Below are 18,878 nucleotides of genomic sequence, written 5' to 3' on the forward strand. Positions count from 1 at the left end.
ATTAGTTCCCCCCTTTTTTAATTAAGTTCTATTCCAGCAGTTTTGTGACCCCAGTTTACTTGTCAGATAGCCAGCTCACTGATCCTCACTTCAGCAGCACTGCTTGGTCAAAAACAGGAGCTGCATCACACTGACACTTTCTTTTTCCATCTGTTGGCATAATAATAATAATAATATCAATAATAATAATAATTTTCAGCGCAAATACATGTGCACTGCAGCAGAGCCTGATTGACTGCTAACATTCCAATTGCTAGTTATAGAGACATCGGGAAAAATTCAGATTCTCATACTGGCTTATAATCCAGTTTTTGAGTTATTATTGAGTAGATAACTACCATAATTTGTGTTTTTAAATTTCTGTGCAGTTCAGATGTCAAAATTGCAAGATTTTTTTTGTGATTTTTCCTTATACCAAGTGGACATATGTGCATGTACTATTTATTTTGTTCAGTGTCAGTAAAAAGGTTGCTTGATTGCATTGGTCCATTGTGTTGATCTTTTTAAATATTTTAGCTCTAGGACAAATAGGACATATTACATCTCAGGTGACAGAACTCCTCCTGTGGGCCATGAAGCTGGAGGAGCCAGGTATCCGAATAGAGGTTTATAACTGCATCGCTACGTTGCAGCTTTGTGACTCTGAAGTTCAGTATGCTCTGCAGGACAGGCTGACACTGGAATCCCATGGGATGGCCAATAGGTGAGTGTGTCTTTAAAGTCCAAAACTTTCACAAGGGTAACCTTGTGTTTCTGTTGTGTTTTTATTACTATTTAGGTTAGGTTCACACTGCTGCAATCTGATTTTGATCTGACTTTCAGTGCAATTATGTAGTGAAATTTCGATGTGATTGGATATTCTATGGGGCCAAAATTATGATGGATTGCGCCAAAGCAGTACAGGAGACTTTTGCAAAACAGTGCTTTGCTGAGTTTCATTGATGTAAACGGACACCATTGAAAACAATGTGATTCCCATTGTCATGCGATTCTGTGTGACTCAAGTTGCATCTGAAATCAAATAGTGTGAACAGAGTCATAGTAGGGACATATATTTACTGCCTCACTCCCTACCTGGCCAACTGTATTGTGATGCCAACTTCCTACCCTAGTCATCTGATCAGTGGCAGCTGGTGCTCAAATTTTTTTGGGGGGGAGCAAACAAACTGAAAGACTGTGCCCATCAAATGCAGCTACTGTGCCATAAAATGCAGCCACTGTACCCATAAATTGCAGCCACTGTGCCCATCAAACGCAGCTACTGTGCCATAAAATGCAGCCACTGAACCCATAAATTGCAGCCACTGTGCCATCAAACGCAGCCACTGTATCCATAAATTGCCACCATTGTACCATCAATTGCTGCCAGTGTGCCCATCAAATGCTGCCAGTGTGCCCCATCAAATGCTGCCAGTGTGCCCCACCAATTGCCGCTATTGTGCCCCATCAGATGCTGCCAGTGTGCCCATCAATTGCCGCTATTGTGCCCCAATCTGATGCTGTCAGTGTGCCCATCAATTGCCGCTACTGTGCCCCATCAGATGCTGCCAGTGTGCCGATCAATTGCTGCTACTGTGCCCATCAATTGCCACTACTGTGCCCCATCAGATGCTACCAGTGTGCTGATCAATTGCCGCTACTGTGTCCCATCAGATGCTGCCTGCACTTACCTGTCTCGGAGCGGGTCAGCGGCGGTCTGCTGCACGTCCTCCATGTCTTCTTCCGTCCTCTCTCAGGCGCTCAATCACAGTGCCTGACATTTCAGCCAATCAGGTGACCGGTAACAGACCCGGCAACCTGATTGGCTGAGAGGCAGATGCAGTGTTAGAAAAGCAAATTCATTTGCTTTGCTAACACACAGCTAAATGAACAGCGAACGCCCAGCATGACGCCCATTGTTCACATATTTGGGCGCCTATTGGAGCCTACGGCTCTAATCAGGCGCTTCCAAAAAACACCCCTGCCACTGTAATTCAGGTGCCCGAAAAGGGGCCGGACACCTGAATAGAGGGTGTCAGCAGCAACCATAGATAGATTCATGCGATGCATGAATCTATCTATGGTGATTAGAGCGGTGCAGGAGAGAGGGGGCGGTGCTCCTGCGCCCTTTATGGATGCACCGCCACTGCATTTGATAAGCCTTAACATCCCGCTACTAAGATCAGACATTATATTCATTCATGGCGTGCTAAGATTGGAGGCAGAAAGGCTGAAAGAGACAGTTTGCCCACTTTGCACCGGTATACAAAAATCCAACAACTATAAGAATACAGTAAGCTTTTGCCCTTCTCTGCTAGCATATCTGTTCTAGGGGCAGGAAACCAGAGTGGGTGAACTGTAAGTACATAATACACTATTCCACCAACATAAGAGCACAAAATCTAAAGCACTCGAGCCTTATGGCCCTGGTAGGCCAGGCATATGTCTGTCACTAGCAGCCTTGCCATGCTAAGCCATGGTTTTGGTTGGTTATGCAGAAATCTGTCGCTGATATTCAGTGAACTTTGGGTTTTATGTATTGCCAAATTAAAGTGTGTAAGACAGGGCCGTCTTTACCATAGGGCAAATAGGGGCAGCTGCCCAGGGCCCTGTCACTGTTGGGGGTCCAAAGCAACCCCCCAGGGCCCCAGATGGCAACCCCCCTTTTTTTTATTTATTTTTAAATAAAAAAAATATATATTTTTAATATTTTTTTATTAAAGGGCCAATTTTTTTTTTTTTAGAGGTCTGGAGGTCCCCAGGGGCCCGTTTTTTTTATTTTTATATATATATATTTCTTTATTTCTTTTATTTTTTATATATACGAAGGCATGGCAGCCCATTCAAATCAATGGGCTGCTGTGCCTGCACAAATGAGGGCCGCCAAAACACATACATGTGAACCAGCCAGGCCCAAAATAAGCTGGAGGGGGGCCCAAAGAAAATGTTTGCCCAGGGCCCAAACCATATTAAAGACGGCCCTGGTGTAAGATACAGTAACTCCATTCAATTAAAATGACTGATATAACTTTAGTAATCTAAAAGCTGATTGGATGGATTCCATCCAATCAGCTTTTAGACTGCACTTTGCATGCATACTAATGCTCAAAAGTTAATTTCTTTATCGTTACATCACGGGACACAGAGCGGCATTCATTACTATATGGGTTATATGGAGTACCTTCAGGTGATAGACACTGGCAATCTCAAACAGGAAATGCCCCTCCCTATATAACCCCCTCCCATAGGAGGAGTACCTCAGTTTTTACGCCAGTGTCTTAGGTGTTAGTCATGGTTTAGCTTGCCTCCGCATCCTTGGGATTAGGTGAGCTAACCGGTTCTGTCCAAAAAAGCCTCAGCGCTAAAGTGGTCAGTAACCGGACCCCAAACCCTTGGGGTATAGCCCATAATGCTTTTCTTTTTAGAGAGCTGGACCCTGGGCCCAGAACTTAGAAAACCTCTGGGTGCCTAATGTTTTCTGTTGCCAGGGTGCTATATGGGCCCAGGACAGTGGATCCTTCATAGGAACCCAGGGCCTGAAGGTCTAGACATCCCCACGGAGATGGGGGAAGATTGGGCCTCTTGCTTGGCAAAGTCCTGCGGCATGGAGCAGGTAAGTGAGGGGAAAACTTGCGGAACTTGGTTCTTAGCAGGTTTTTTCTGGGGGGTCACAGGGGACATGCCTAAAGTTATGCACTGCATCTGGCAAACCAGTCACATATCATAAAGATAGGATGGCTCTATATGTATTATTCCCCATAAGATGTGACCTCCCTTGTAGTGTTGGAAAAGCATTGAGTGGGGCCTGTGTATAAAGTGTATGTGTGTGTCAGAGAGCTGTGCTTACCTGCAAGCCTCCAGGCGATGCTCCATTCAGTCTTCCTCCTCAGAGCCTGCAAAGCAGGCAAAACGCTGACCTCCTCGTGGTTCCAGGCTGCAGGCTGCAGTTTGCTGGAGCAGAGAGGCTCCCTTCCCCCCAACCCCCCCCCCCCCCGTCGGGAGGGGCATTTCCTGTTTGAGATTGCTGGGGGGGAAGGGCGGGTCAGTGGCTTAAGGAAGGGGCGGCCCTTCCTTGTTTGTTCCATATAGCTCATTCAATACTTTGGAACTGGGGAGGAAAGACCAGAACGGCAAGCACGGGGCGCCGAGGACACACAGTGGCCAGAAAGAATATTGCAGTCTTCAGAAGACTGTTTTCAAGCCTAGGAATAGGCTGTTTCTTTTCCATCTCATAGTTTTTCTTGCAATACTACTCAGGGGGACAGAATGTTTTTTCTTTCCTAGATTTGAAAAAAAAAAAAAAAAAGATTTTTTTTTGAAAAAAAAAAAAAAAAAAAAAGTGTCATCTAGGGGAGAGGAAGCATTTTTTATCCCCCAAACAGGTGTTTGGGCATTTAACTATTTATAAGTCCCAGGTACCAATAAGTAGCAGGTGTACCTCGGTATTGTACCATGGCATCAAGAAACAAGTCAGAGGGTACAAGAGGTGGGGATTCCCCCAGAGAGTCTGAGGTCTCGGACAAAGCTATGCCGCTGCTTTCCCCACAGGGAGCCTTGGGGCCATCGGGATCTGGGGCTGGAGCTGACGCGAGTCAGTCCAACCCTAAGATGGTCACGGAGGAGGTATTACTCACCTCTTTAAAAGAGATGCAGAAAAGCATGGGAAAAATGATAGCCGCAGCTATGCGGGGCAGTAAGCGGAATAGATCTCCGTCGCCCGAGCGCGGACCCTCAGAGGAGGAGGTCCTTTCCTCAGGGGAATTGGACGACCTCTTGGACAAGGACCAACATGGTTCAGGGATCGAGGATCCGGATACAGAGGAGTCTGGGGCAGTCTCCCTGAGGGAGAGCTGGTGGATTCAAGGATTGTCGGACTTGGTCCATAAGGCATTTAACTTGCCAGTACCAGATCTCCAGGTATCGACGGTTTCAGCTTTGGGCTCACTGAGGGCGCCTCAAAGCAATGCTGTGTTTCCGATCCATCCTCTATTAGAGGGAGTTTTGTTCCAAGATTGGAACAAGCCAGATAAGATCTTCTTACCACCTAAAAGATTCTCTGTCCTATATCCTATGGAAGATAAATTTTCCAAAAGATGGGCTACTCCTGCAGTGGACGCAGCCATCTCATGTGTTAACAAATCGTTAACATGCCCTGTAGAAAACATACAGGTGTTCAAGGATCCAGTTGATAAGCGCTTGGAAGCACTACTTAAGAACTCCTTCACTGCTGCAGGGGCAGTAGTACAGCCAGCTGTGGCCGCGATTGGGGTTGCTCAAGCATTATCGGATCAATTTAAGCAGATGCTTAAACTTATTCCTGCTCAGCAGGCAGAAGAATTTTCGGATGTCCCTAAGGCCATATGTTTTACGGTAGACGCAATCAAGGATTCTATCCAGCAAGCGTCACGTTTATCGTTATCCCTTATCCATATGAGAAGACTCTTATGGTTAAAAAGCTGGGAGGCTGAGCCCCCATGCAAGAAGCTCCTGGTAGGGTTCCCCTTCCATGGAGGACGACTCTTCGGAGAAGACCTAGATAAATACATTCAGACCATTTCAAACGGCAAGAGTACTCTCTTGCCAACTAAGAAGAAGGTTCAGGGGCCTGCGTTTAAACGACGGTATTCCCCTGGGCAGGGGCCCTCTAATACTAAGCAGTATCGACGGCCTCCTGCAAAAGCAAGCTTCGGCTTCAACAGCAGATCTCAAGGACAGGCTGTTAGAGGCAAAAGGCAGTGGTTTCGCAAACCAGCAAAACCAGCCCCCAAGCCAACCTTATGAAGGGGCGCCCCCACCCACGAAGGTGGGGGGAAGGCTGCGACTCTTTTCAGAGATTTGGGAAGCCAGCATTCCCGACTAGAGTGGGTACGGTCTTCCGTGGCCACAGGCTACAAATTAGATTTCCTAAGGTTTCCTCCTCCTCATTTCCAGGAGTCGAGGATTCCAAACGATCCGGAGAAGGGAGCCGCATTAAGATCGGCATTAGATCATCTACTTTCCCAGGAAGTAATAGTAGAGGTACCAGTCCTGGAACAGGGGCTGGGCTTCTACTCCAACCTATTCATCATCCCAAAGGCCAATGGAGATGTCAGGCCAATTTTGGACCTAAAGATGGTAAATGCATACCTAAAGGTCCGCTCATTTCGGATGGAATCCGTGCGGTCAGCAGCTGCCACACTCCAAAGGGACGACTTCATGGCGTCCATAGACATAATTGATGCCTACCTTCATGTTCCAATTTATCAGCCACATCAAAGATATCTACGCTTCATGGTGGCTTCACGTCATTTCCAATTCGTGGCGCTTCCCTTCGGGTTGGCTACGGCCCCCCGGGTGTTCACGAAGGTCCTAGCTCCAATCCTAGCCAAGCTAAGGATCCAAGGGGTCACGATCCTAGCATACCTGGACGACCTCCTAGTCATAGATCACTCGTCTCCCGGCTGGGAGCGAGCAGTGGCCCTCACGGTCCAATACCTCGAGAGGTTCGGCTGGGTCCTAAATCGAGAAAAGTCAGCTTTCCTGCCCACAAGGCAGTTGGAATATCTCGGCATGAGATTAGACACAGAACAACAAAGAGTGTTCCTACCTCTGAGGAAGGTCAAAGCCATCAAGGAGTTAATCCTACTGGTTCTAAGCAAAAAGGAACCGACTATTCGCCTAAGTATGAGGTTACTAGGCAAGATGGTGGCCACATTCGAGGCGGTACCATACGCCCAGAGCCACACTCGCATCCTGCAGGCAGCCATTCTGTCAGCATGGAGCAGAAGGCCACAGGCCTTGGATATCCCGTTGCCGCTCTCATCAAGAGTCCGACAAAGTCTGTGTTGGTGGTTAGACCCTCAGAATCTACTGAAGGGGAAGTCTTTCAGCCCAGTGGCTTGGAAGATAGTGACCACAGACGCCAGCCTGACGGGCTGGGGAGCAATTTTGGATGGTTGCACTCGCCAAGGTACTTGGGCAAAGCTAGAGAAGCAGTTGCCCATCAACATCTTGGAGCTCAGAGCTGCTCGACTAGCCCTCAGGGCTTGGACGTCAAAATTGCAGGGGTTCCCGGTGAGAATTCAATCAGACAATGCCACGGCCGTGGCATACATAAATCACCAAGGGGGAACCAGGAGTCAAGCCGCTCAGAGAGAGGTGAGCTTGATTCTCCTATGGGCAGAGGCTCATGTGCCCTGCATATCGGCAATATTTATTCCAGGAGTGGACAACTTTCAGGCGGACTTCTTAAGCCGCCAGACTCTATGGCCGGGGGAATGGTCTCTGCATCCACAAGTCTTTCAAGCACTCTGCCAAAGATGGGGAGTGCCGGACGTGGATATCATGGCATCGAGACTCAACAAGAAGCTAGACGGGTTCATGTCCCGCTCAAGGGATCCGATGGCCTGCGGAACCGATGCGCTGGTTTGCCCTTGGCATCAGTTCAAACTGCTTTATGCGTTTCCCCCGCTCCAGTTACTACCCCGCCTGCTGCGCAGGATCCGGGTGGAGCACATACCAGTTATCCTGGTAGCTCCAGCATGGCCCAGAAGGGCATGGTACTCACTAATCCTAAGGATGGTAGTGGGAGACCCTTGGACTCTGCCTCTAAGGCCAGACCTGCTATCGCAAGGTCCGATCCTCCACCCTGCCTTACGGCATCTAGATTTGACGGCCTGGAGGCTGAATCCCTGATTCTCAGGGGTAGAGGTCTGTCTCAGAAAGTAATCTCTACCCTAATCAGAGCCAGGAAACCGGTCTCTAGGGTGATTTATCACAGGGTCTGGAAGGCCTATGTAGGCTGGTGTGAGTCCAAACTTTGGCTTCCTCGCAAGTTCACCATCGATAGAGTTTTAAGTTTTCTCCAGCTAGGAGTGGATAAGGGATTGGCATTAAGCACAATCAAGGGACAGATCTCAGCTCTGTCAGTGTGGTTTCAGCGGCCGCTGGCCACCCACTCGCTGGTTAAGACCTTCCTTCAAGGGGTCTTACGTATTAAACCTCCTGTTAAATCCCCGCTTTGTCCGTGGGATTTAAATCTTGTTCTGTCAAGTTTACAGAAACAACCGTTTGAGCCGTTGGCTGAAATTCCTTTGGTTTTACTGACAAGGAAGTTAGCATTTTTGGTCGCCATAGTTTCCGCAAGAAGAGTATCGGAACTGGCGGCCTTATCCTGTAAGGAACCATATCTTATTTTTCATAAGGACAGGGTCGTTCTACGCCCTCATCCTTCCTTCCTACCGAAGGTTATATCCAGTTTTCATTTGAACCAGGATTTGGTATTACCATCCTTCTTCCCTAAACCTACTTCCAGAAAGGAAGGGTTGCTGCATACCTTGGATATCGTCAGGGCCATGAAGGCCTATCTTAAAGCTACAAAGAAGATCCGGAAAACAGATGTGCTGTTCATTTTACCGGATGGGCCCAAGAAGGGGCAGGCAGCTGCAAAGTCCACCATTTCTAGGTGGATTAAGCAATTAATCACTCAGGCCTACGGCTTGAAGGGGTTGCCTCCTCCAGTATCATTAAAGGCTCATTCTACTAGAGCCATGGGCGCCTCCTGGGCAGCACACCACCAGATCTCTATGGCTCAAGTTTGCAAGGCGGCAACCTGGTCTTCTGTCCACACATTTACAAAATTCTACAAGTTGGACGTAAGAAGGAATACTGATACTGCCTTCGGGCAGGCAGTGCTGCAGGCTGCAGTTTGAGACCCTCGGATTCCGGGGGCTCCTCTTTTTTTGAGTTAAATTTAAGATTATTTTTCTCAACTAAGTTGGATTTATTATGATTTGAGTATATCTCTAAATTAAATCCTTTTGTCTTGGAGATGTTCTCCCTCCCCTCATTGTAAGCATTGCTTTGGGACATCCCATATAGTAATGAATGCCGCTCTGTGTCCCGTGATGTAACGATAAAGAAAAAGAGATTTTTAATACAGCTTACCTGTAAAATCTTTTTCTTGGAGTACATCACGGGACACAGAGCTCCCACCCCTCTTTTGGGGACCATTTTGGGAGGCATACTGCTTGCTACAAAACTGAGGTACTCCTCCTATGGGAGGGGGTTATATAGGGAGGGGCATTTCCTGTTTGAGATTGCCAGTGTCTATCACCTGAAGGTACTCCATATAACCCATATAGTAATGAATGCCGCTCTGTGTCCCGTGATGTACTCCAAGAAAAAGATTTTACAGGTAAGCTGTATTAAAAATCTCTTTTTATTTCACTAATTCAAATCAAAAAGTGAAACTCATAGGTTATATAGATTCAATACACACAGAGTGATATATTTCAAGCATTTCTTTCATTTCATTTTGATTATTATCACTCTGTGTGTAATGAATCTATACAATATATGAGTTTCACTTTTTGATTTGAATTACTGAAATAAATTAACTTTATGATGAATACAATTTTTGGAGATGCACCTGTACATTTCACCTGTTAGGAAAATAATAATTTTTCAATTGTTAAGCCTCGTACACACGCACGGTTTTCTCGGCAAGAAAACTGCCCAGAATTTTGACGAGAAAAATAGAGAACCTGTTCTGTGTACAGGGCTTAAAGTGGTTGTAAACCCACTTTTTTCACTTTTGCCTACAGGTAAGCCTATAATAAGGCTTACCTGTAGGTATAAAGAAAATCTCCTAAACCTGTACGGTTTAGGAGATATTCCCCTCGCAATGCGCCGCTGATTGCAGCGGCGCATGCGCAGGGGGGATCCTCCGCTGAAGGACCGGCCCCGCCGACCCATGCCGGAAAGGAAATCTCCCGTGTGCATGCGCGGGAGTGACGTCATCGCCGCTCCAGCCAATCACAGAGCTGGAGCGGCGATACCCGGAAGACACGCCGAGGCTCGGCTCGGCGTGGACCAGGTAAGTTGCCTACCTCGTTCCGAGGTAAGTATTTCATAATGAGCTAATATGCGGTGCATATTAGTTCATTATGGCTTTTTCCTTGCAGGTGTAAAAAAAAAAAAAAAAAAAAAAAATTAGATGCCGGTTTACAACCGCTTTAAGTTTGAATTTGAATAATGAAACTTAAATGCTCAATATATTGGAATCAGAAACAAAGCAATGCGGATATCAGCCTACAGTCCTGGTGTCATAGCAGGGACACAGCAGAGGTGGCTGTCATAAGTACAGCTGTCTTTCCTACTGATGGGGAAGATGTGCAGTCTCTATTTACTTTTACCTTCTGTTTTTTACTTTTATCTTTTTTTTTCTTTAAATGACAGTTTATCTAATTATTTAGGGAGCTGAAAAAGACTCTGGATGCTTTAAACATGAAGCAAAGTGAGAACCAAGAGATGCTGTTAATGATCAAGCAGCAAGTAAGTAAATGGAACCTGTGAGGCTAGAAATATGGAAGCTGCCATTACTAACCTATTATCATTGTGCGGGATACCAGGGCTGTCAGTCTCCTTGCTTCACTGTTTAGCAAGTCCCTCCTTACATTTTAAGCCGTAACCAGAATAGGAAGAAAGGTGAAATCTTCCAAAGAGGGCACTCTCTAAGAAGAGATTTATTTTATTTTCCTGTTTTTTGTACAGGACCTCATTAATGGGACAAAAAATGTCCGAAATTTTGAAATAATTTTTAATTGTTACACTGCTGGTTAATTTGTAGGTTGCTTCTTTTGAATCGTCCACCAACCAAAATGTATTACAGTAGTACCTTGGATTACGAGCATAAACCATTCCAGGAGAATGCTCGTAATTCAAAGCACTCTCATAACAAAGCAAGTTTTGCCATAGAAGTCAATGGAAACAAAAATAATTTGTTCCGCATTGACTTCAATGGCACGCAATACTGCATGTGGCCAGATGTGGGAGGGGGCACCAGAGAGCCTTGGAAAGGCCAGAAAACAGCTTGGCTGAACTCGGGAAGGCTCGGGAAATGAGTATTTCCACGTTTTTCTGAGCCTTTCCGAATGACTCAGATCAGCTCGGCTCCGGCGCCCCCCCCCCCCCCACCTCAGGCCAAACGCGATACTGCACACTGCTGTGGCTTCAATCCTGCTCGTTTTGCTAGATAACCGTTTCAGGATTTTAAATAAAACGGTGCTCGTATTGCAAAGCGCTCGTTAACCGCGTTACTCGCAATCCGAGGTTTCACTGTACTACCAAACCATAACTTTTCTACAGTGTTTAATCTTCTCACAATTTCAGATATTCAAAATGATGCATTTTTCTTCTGCAATTATCCTGTCCTATAGAGCAGTGGTTCTCATCTCAACCCTGTCCTCAAGTACCCCCAACAGGCCAATTTCTCTTAGATAAAATAGCTGTCCAAAATACCAAGCCATTGACTCTGATTCAAAGCGGAGTTCCACCCTAAAAATGAACTTTCTATTAACAGCTTGCCTTTAATGTAAACAAATTTTTTTTTTTTCTTACTCACTTCTATCTGGCTGTTACCAGGCAGATTTCGTAATATGGCTAGTTCCTGGTTCTAGGCGGTTCAACTTCCTGTCCTAAGACCCCATTGCCTCCTGGGAAATTATAAAACTCATTTCCCAGGAGTCTCTGGGCATTACTGTGGCAAAAAAAAAAAAAAAAAATCGCCCAGCATGCACCTCTCCCTGAAAACCAGGAAGAAAAAGGAACTGGGCTTCACATGCCCACACATATGATGGATACGGCCACAACATGAGCTGGAGGATATAAGGCAAGTGTTTGCAATAATTTCTGGAATGATTGGGGAGCTATTAATATGTTTTAAGGTCTATTTAATGTGATTAATTTTATCTTGCAAAAAAAAATAATTATGCCCGAAACCCCGCTTTAAAGCACCTGTGCAAGATGTAGGAAAACTTGGAAACATGGCCTGTTGGGGGTACTTGAGGACAGGGTTGAGAACCACTGCCATAGAGCAGTGTTAGTGATCTTATTAGATAAAGGGGACCTCAGTTGCTGCTCCTGATGTCCTCAGGGGCTGTACATCTTATTCAGTATCTATAGCGCTACATAAGGGGGACATTTACTAAAACTGGGGAGCTCAGAATCTGGTGCAGCTCTGCATGGTAGCCAATTAGCTTCTAACTTCAGTTTGCTCAATTATGTTTTAGCAATAAAACCTGGAATCTGATTGGTTTCTTTGCGGAGCGCCACCAAATTTTGCATGCTTTGCATGCTCCACTTTTAGTAAATAACCCCCAAGGTTTTTAGTGACTGGTGATACATTGCTGGAAATTGTAAAAGACTGGTAACATGCTACAGGTATAGTTAAAGGCTGAAAATGGACAGTTAGAGACTGGGGATAGGTCATATGAGACTGCTATTGTAGTCCCTAAATAAATGCTTATACTATTGACTTGTGAAATCCGAGGGCCCCACCATAAGCACCAACGGGCCACAGGTTGGGTACCCGGGCCTTAGAGCAGCATAAATTACCATTCAAAAAGTATGATTTGCATGCTTTAGCACCAAATCCATTAGAACTCTCCATTAACAATCAGTTATTTGCTATTTGTTTTCACAGATGTCCAAGCTGTGCCAGAAAGAAGTGCTATTTCCTAAGATTCTGAAGTTGGATGAGGATTTGGAGGCAGGACATCAAGAAATAGAACTGCTGTTGCAGAAGACTCCCGACTGGAGAAATAAAATAATGGAACCTTTGTTTTTCTGCGATCTTGTTGACAAAGCATTCTCAGGTACTGTCTTCTGAAACACCATTTCTGACCTGTCAATTTATTGGGTTTATGATATTCCCAACTATAGAACTCAACTTCATGGATACTGCTGAAACTTGCAATACGTATACAATAGGGCTGTGGATATGAAAGATTAATTCCTCGATTAATCGTTAATTTTTTTGATCGATCAAAATTCTTTTGATCGGTACTAGTGGTGCAACGGATCGTAAATGATCCACGATCCGAATGGGTCACCATATGCAGATCGGCACACCACGTGATCCGCCGAGCTCTGCTGCTACCTCGGCCATTGGAAAGCCTATGCTAGGATTTAGCCTAGCTCCCGGAGTGGCGGCCATCTTGGTCCACCTGGCGGCGGCCTAGGTGAGCCTAGAGCGGCGCGCTGACATCATCACCCGGCCTCAACTGCTCGTGTTTGACCGGCTTCTCCGGTTAGACAAAGCAAGCACTAATATTCCTATACAGTGGGGGAGATGTGGACCATATTACAGTGGGGGAGATGTCTGTGGATATTACAGTGGGGGAGATGTCTGTGGATATTACAGTGGGGGAGATGTCTGTGGATATTACAGTGGGGGAGATGTCTGTGAATATTACAGTGGGGGGGATGTCTGTGGATATTACAGTGGAGGAGATGTCTGTGGATATTACAGTGGAGGAGATGTCTGTGGATATTACAGTGGAGGAGATGTCTGTGGATATTACAGTGGAGGAGATGTCTGTTGATATTACAATGGGGGGGAGATGTCAGTGGATATTACAGTGGGGGAGATGTCTGTGGATATTACAATGGGGAGATGTCTGTGGATATTACAGTGGGGGAGATGTCTGTGGATATTACAGTGAGGGAAATGTCAGTGGATATTACAGTGGGGGAGATGTCTGTGGATATTACAGTGGGGGAGATGTCTGTGGATATTACAGTGGGGGAGATGTCTGTGGATATTACAGTGGGGGAGATGTCTGTGGATATTACAGTGGGGGAGATGTCTGTGGATATTACAGTGGGGGAGATGTCTGTGGATATTACAGTGGGGGAGATGTCTGTGGATATTACAGTGGGGGAGATGTCTGTGGATATTACAGTGGGGGAGATGTCTGTGGATATTACAGTGGGGGAGATGTCTGTGGATATTACAGTGGAGGAGATGTCTGTGGATATTACAGTGGAGGAGATGTCTGTGGATATTACAGTGGGGGAGATGTCTGTGAATATTACAGTGGGGGAGATGTCTGTGAATATTCCAGTGGGGGTGATTGTGGATATTACAGTGGGGGAGATGTCTGTGGTTATTACAGTGGGGACTATATATGGTGTTGATCCAAAAAATGTATGTGCGTTATAATTAATCGATTAAAAAAAAGCGATTAATCGAACACGAAAATTGTAATCATTAACAGCCCTAGTATAAAACATTTCTACAGAGTTTCTTCACTTTAAAAGATATTCCTCTTCCTTCAGACCACTTCATGCAGTAACCTAGAGAGCCAACTGTTACTATACCCCTCCATTTACAAGCAAGGGCAAATCCCTTGCCCACTCTTGTTTAAAACCTCTCAGCAGACTAATGATGTTCATATGAGGCCAGGTTCACACATATGGGAATTGGATGCATTTTGAACCGCATCAAATTCGACAGACATGTGAAAGAATATTGCTTTCTATTGTGCGAGTTCACATATGTCCGGTGCAGGCGGAGTGTGGATTCAGTACAAATTGAAAATTTGTCCTGTCCGTTTTCTGAACAGTGCGGCCTGGCTCAGGTGCGAATTCAGGCCCAATGACTTCTATGGGAAAGCTTCTGAATCGCACATGTCATTCAGTTGTGAACATTATACAATCCTGTCCTGATCCTAATCAGAAACTGGCCTGAAACCCTGAACACCTACTTTGTCAATTAGCTTTGAAAACAGAGCTTCAATTCGCACCGCACGTGTGTGAACCCGGCCTAAAATCTCATACACACGATTGGATTTTCCGACGGGGATTGTGTGATGACAGGCTGTTGGCGGAAAATCCGACCATTTGTATGCTCCATCAGACAATTGTTGTCGGATTTCCCGAAGACAAATGTTGGATGGCAGGCTTTACAATTTTCCAAGAATCTTCAGATTTTCTGAGCGTGTGAACACAAGTCCATCGGACAAATATCCAAACTACAAACATGCATACTCGGAAGCAATGCTCACCAAACACAACATTAGCAGCAGGTTCCCAAAGGGTGGCACTAAAGAGCCAGCCCAAGAGCTTCCAATGGAGGGTTAGCCCGCGTTCAATTAAAAGACTGACAGATTTTGGAGAGTCTCTTTATCAAGGTGATATACACAACCTGACAGAGGGTTTAACCCATTACTACTCCACCCACAATTAAAAAGATAAATATGTTTTGCCTTTTTACATACTCTTGGGTAGTATAAATTAATAAATATTGTAAAGTATTTTCCTAAATATAGTTCTTTTATTACTGTCATTTATAGGCAAAGGGTATTCATCAGCAACCTCTGGATTAGAGATGAAGAGTACAGACTCAGAACTACAGGTAAAGTTCAGAACATCTTTTTCCTGGCCTATCCTCCCGTCAGCACATAATACCTCCTTTGGAGCCCCACATGACTACATGTTCCAAGCTGAATAAAAGACAGCCCCTCCCCCAACTAAGACATTCTTTTTTTTTGGTCTGCTCCAGGCCACGTGTTGATTGCAGTTGGTAAGTAAATTGTGTGCTGCATTCCTACCCCCTGCCAAACTACCCCTCCATGTTCAGCCTCTCATGTTGAGTTGGAAGACCCTGAATGCTGACGTTAAATCCTTAAAAAAACTGGGTGCCTTGTGCCAAGGCCGCGGGCAAAATTATGCTTAGACAGCATTGATATTTTACAGGATTTATTCCCCCCCCCCCCCCCCTAAGTCACAGTGACCCTCTCTATCCATGTCAGGTGGTCCCTTCAGTCCACTCCTGGCTTGCCTTCCTCCCGTTCCGCAGACCTGCACACCACGTGATCCGCTGAGCTCCACTGCTGCCTCGGCCATAGGAAAGCCTGCAGCTTCGGTCTAGCCCCCCGGCGCTCCGCGTCATTGGATGTGATTGACAGCAGCGCAAGCCAATGGCTGTGCTGCTATCAATCCATCCAATCTAGCCAACCAACGTCCAGACTGAGTGACAAAGAGGACATCAGGGCCCAGCGCAGCAGGTGAACAAGCTCAGGTAAGTAAAACGGGGGGCTGGGGGGCCGTCATTGCCAGGTTTTTTTTCACCTTAATCCATAGGATGCGTTAGGTGAAAAAAATGAACCTTTAAAACTCTCAAAAAAATACTAGCTCATTATGAATTACTTACCTTAGATCGAAGCCCCAGAAGCTGTCTTCATCTCCCCCTCCAGCCGCAGACATCTCCCCCGGAGGTTACTTCCGGATATTGCCGCTCCGGCGCTGTGATTGGCTGTAGCGGCAAAGACGTCACTCCACGGATGCGCGCGGGAGCCGTCAAAGCCGTCATTTCCCATTGAGAAAACCGGCATTCTCAGTGCGCCTGCGTCGTTGTCTACGGCGCGCATGCGCCATAGACAACGGTGCATTTTTTGTGGCAAATATCTCCTAAACCGCGTAGGTTTAGGAGATATCGCAAACACCTACATGTAAGCCTTAAAGCGGTAGTAAACCCTCCAATACTATCATAACAATTAACATATTCAAAAAGACCATGTAGTTATAAATCGATTCATCGCTATATGCGTTTCCAAATTATTTGTCCTACTGTATATACTGTGTACCTTGTAAAGCGTTATTCCTCTAGTTAGCCTGCGCCATCTTAGCTGTGGTCTTCCCATCTTATTCTATTAGAATTTCCGCCCACAATTCTTTCTGGTCTCCGTAATCCCGCGCGTGCGCACCATGTTCACGATATTCAAGCCTCTTCTTCGTTTCCGGTTACCATGGAAACGAAGAAAAGATATTCACAGCGTACAACAGGAAGCTGTAATCATTTCTCATGGAGCACGATCTGTAAGCGAGGACTCCAGCTACTCACAGTAATTCCCGAATATATATTTTTTTCTATGGAAAGCTATTAATCTTGTGCCTTCCGTCCTCTGATGTTCCGGTCACGTGATAACCATCAAGCTCTTTGGTAGGAATGTGGACGAAGCATCGCGGGATGTCGGGGCTGACGAACATGAGGAAATGACGCAGCCCCGACATAAACAAATAATTTGTCCGGCCGAGGCTCTGCTTGCCGGAAAGAACGGGGATCCGGCGCATGCGCGGTACATGTCAACACTCGTGAATACAGCTGTAACTTCTAAAGTAAACAGGTAAAAAAAAAAAGGCTACTAGCAATCAGTTTAAAATAATTCTATGCACAAATAAATGTAAAGTGACATTTTTGACTATACAACCGCTTTAATCTAGGCATACCTGTAGGTATTACAAGTAAAGCCTCGTACACACGATCAGTCCATGCGATGAGAACGGTCTGAAGGACCGTTGTCATCGGTTAACCGATGAAGCTGACTGGTGGTCCGTCGCGCCCACACACCATCGGTTAAATAACCGATCGTGTCAGACCGTCCTCTGTTTAACCTATCGTGTGTACGAGGCCTTAGAGAGGGTTTACAACCACTTTAACTGCTTTTGTGGTGTTGGCCAAATTCTCAGGACCACATGAAGGTACTCACATTATATTTATTATTTACATTTGCTGTTATATGAAAATTGGATTATAAATATATGATGATTTGTGCAATAGGACACATAGCACTTCATTTTCATGAATTATATATTTTAGTATATTTATTTTATGCACATTGGTATTGATAGCATATAATATTAGGATTGGCACTGCATTTATATTTAGCATTTTATTAGGTTTTGCATAAATCAATCTCTTTTTGCTAGCTGCCAGCACAGAATTACTAGCACAGACTTTTTTTTTGTAACTGATGCTACATACAATTTTTACAGCGCATGTATTAGTGAAGGAAATCGTTTATTTGGACCAGCTTGGTCCAAATAAACTATTTAAAGTTAAGAGAAATCTGGAGGCTTTAACACAGCACAGTTGCAGTATTTTCCCGACAGCATCAGCAGCTAATGACTAATTACATGTTTCTGGAATTTTTATTTAAATAGATAGAAACTATGGGCCAGATTCACAGAAAAAGTACGCCAGAGTATCTGCTGATACTCCTGCGTACTTTCAAATTTGCCGCGTCGTATCTTTATTTGTAATTCACAAACAAAGATACGACGGCATTTGGCTAAGATCCGACAGGCGTACGGCTTCGTACGCCTTCAGATCTTAGGATGCAATACTTCGGCGACCTCTGGGTGGAGTTTGCATCGTTTTCCGCGTCGGGTATGCAAATGAGCTGTTTACGGCGATCCACGAAGGTACGCGCATTCGTCGCATTCTCTTACGTCGTCGCTAGTCGGTTTTTCCCGTCGTAAAGTTGCACTTGCTATTTAGGTGGTGTAATGTCAGACAGCCCATGTTAAAGTATGGCCGTCGTTCCCGTAAATGACAAACGTTACGCCGCAGCGCAAGTACGTGAATCTGGCCCTATGGTTTTTGCATTTAGATAATTGTACTTTGACTTTCAAAATTAGAATTTCTATTTTTTTTGTTTGTTACTTATGCACAGGGTTCCTATTTTGTTTTTATTTGTCTGTTTCTAAAAAAGTAACCTTATTTTCAGGCACTAATGGAAAATGATTCAAGATCAATATCTCATCAAAGTGAAAGTTCACAGACAAATATGTCCAAATCATCCAGTGCTGCAGGAGGAAAGACACGGCACAATAATGCTTTGGCTCAAGAGAGCAACCCAGAGAATGAATACACTGCTCTCTAACCCTCTAAAAAGGAGTGACGGACACATCAGCACCTTAAAAGAAACATATTTAGATTCTTCATAAATTCTCATTGAGTTAAAGCCCAATGTGACTTTCAGTTTAAATCCGCTAAATAGAATCCAGATGTATCAAAACAAAAGGTGGGTGTTAAATTGGCCATACATGATCATAATCCTTCAGATTTAGCAGGAGCGGCCTGAATTTCGATCCATGTATGGATATTCCTGTTCATCAGAAGTCGATCTATCAGTCGACTTTTCATGAATGAGCTTACTCACTCGATCAGAGACTGCTTTTCTGAGTCTTAAAAACCTGCGCATGGTCAGAATCAAGTATGAGACGGAAGCGCACCTTCGGTAAAACTAGCGTTCGTAATGGAGATAGCACATTCGTTACACTGTAAAAGACTG

General features: G+C 45.1%; 1 protein-coding gene across 1 annotated transcript in view; it reads left to right on the forward strand.

Moving 5' to 3' along the window:
• The window catches only part of HEATR4 (HEAT repeat containing 4), a 52,816-nt gene extending 34,330 nt beyond the window's left edge, over positions 1-18,486 (forward strand). Inside the window, exons 14-18 of the mRNA XM_040332417.1 lie at positions 517-703; positions 10,215-10,293; positions 12,443-12,614; positions 15,096-15,157; positions 18,312-18,486. Coding sequence (XP_040188351.1) covers positions 517-703; positions 10,215-10,293; positions 12,443-12,614; positions 15,096-15,157; positions 18,312-18,467 — 656 coding nt within the window. The 3' untranslated portion in view covers positions 18,468-18,486. The remainder of the gene's footprint in view (positions 1-516; positions 704-10,214; positions 10,294-12,442; positions 12,615-15,095; positions 15,158-18,311) is intronic.
• Positions 18,487-18,878: the final 392 nt, after the last annotated feature.

The sequence above is a fragment of the Rana temporaria genome, chromosome 13, assembly GCF_905171775.1.
Source record: "Rana temporaria chromosome 13, aRanTem1.1, whole genome shotgun sequence".
Lineage (NCBI taxonomy): Eukaryota > Metazoa > Chordata > Amphibia > Anura > Ranidae > Rana > Rana temporaria.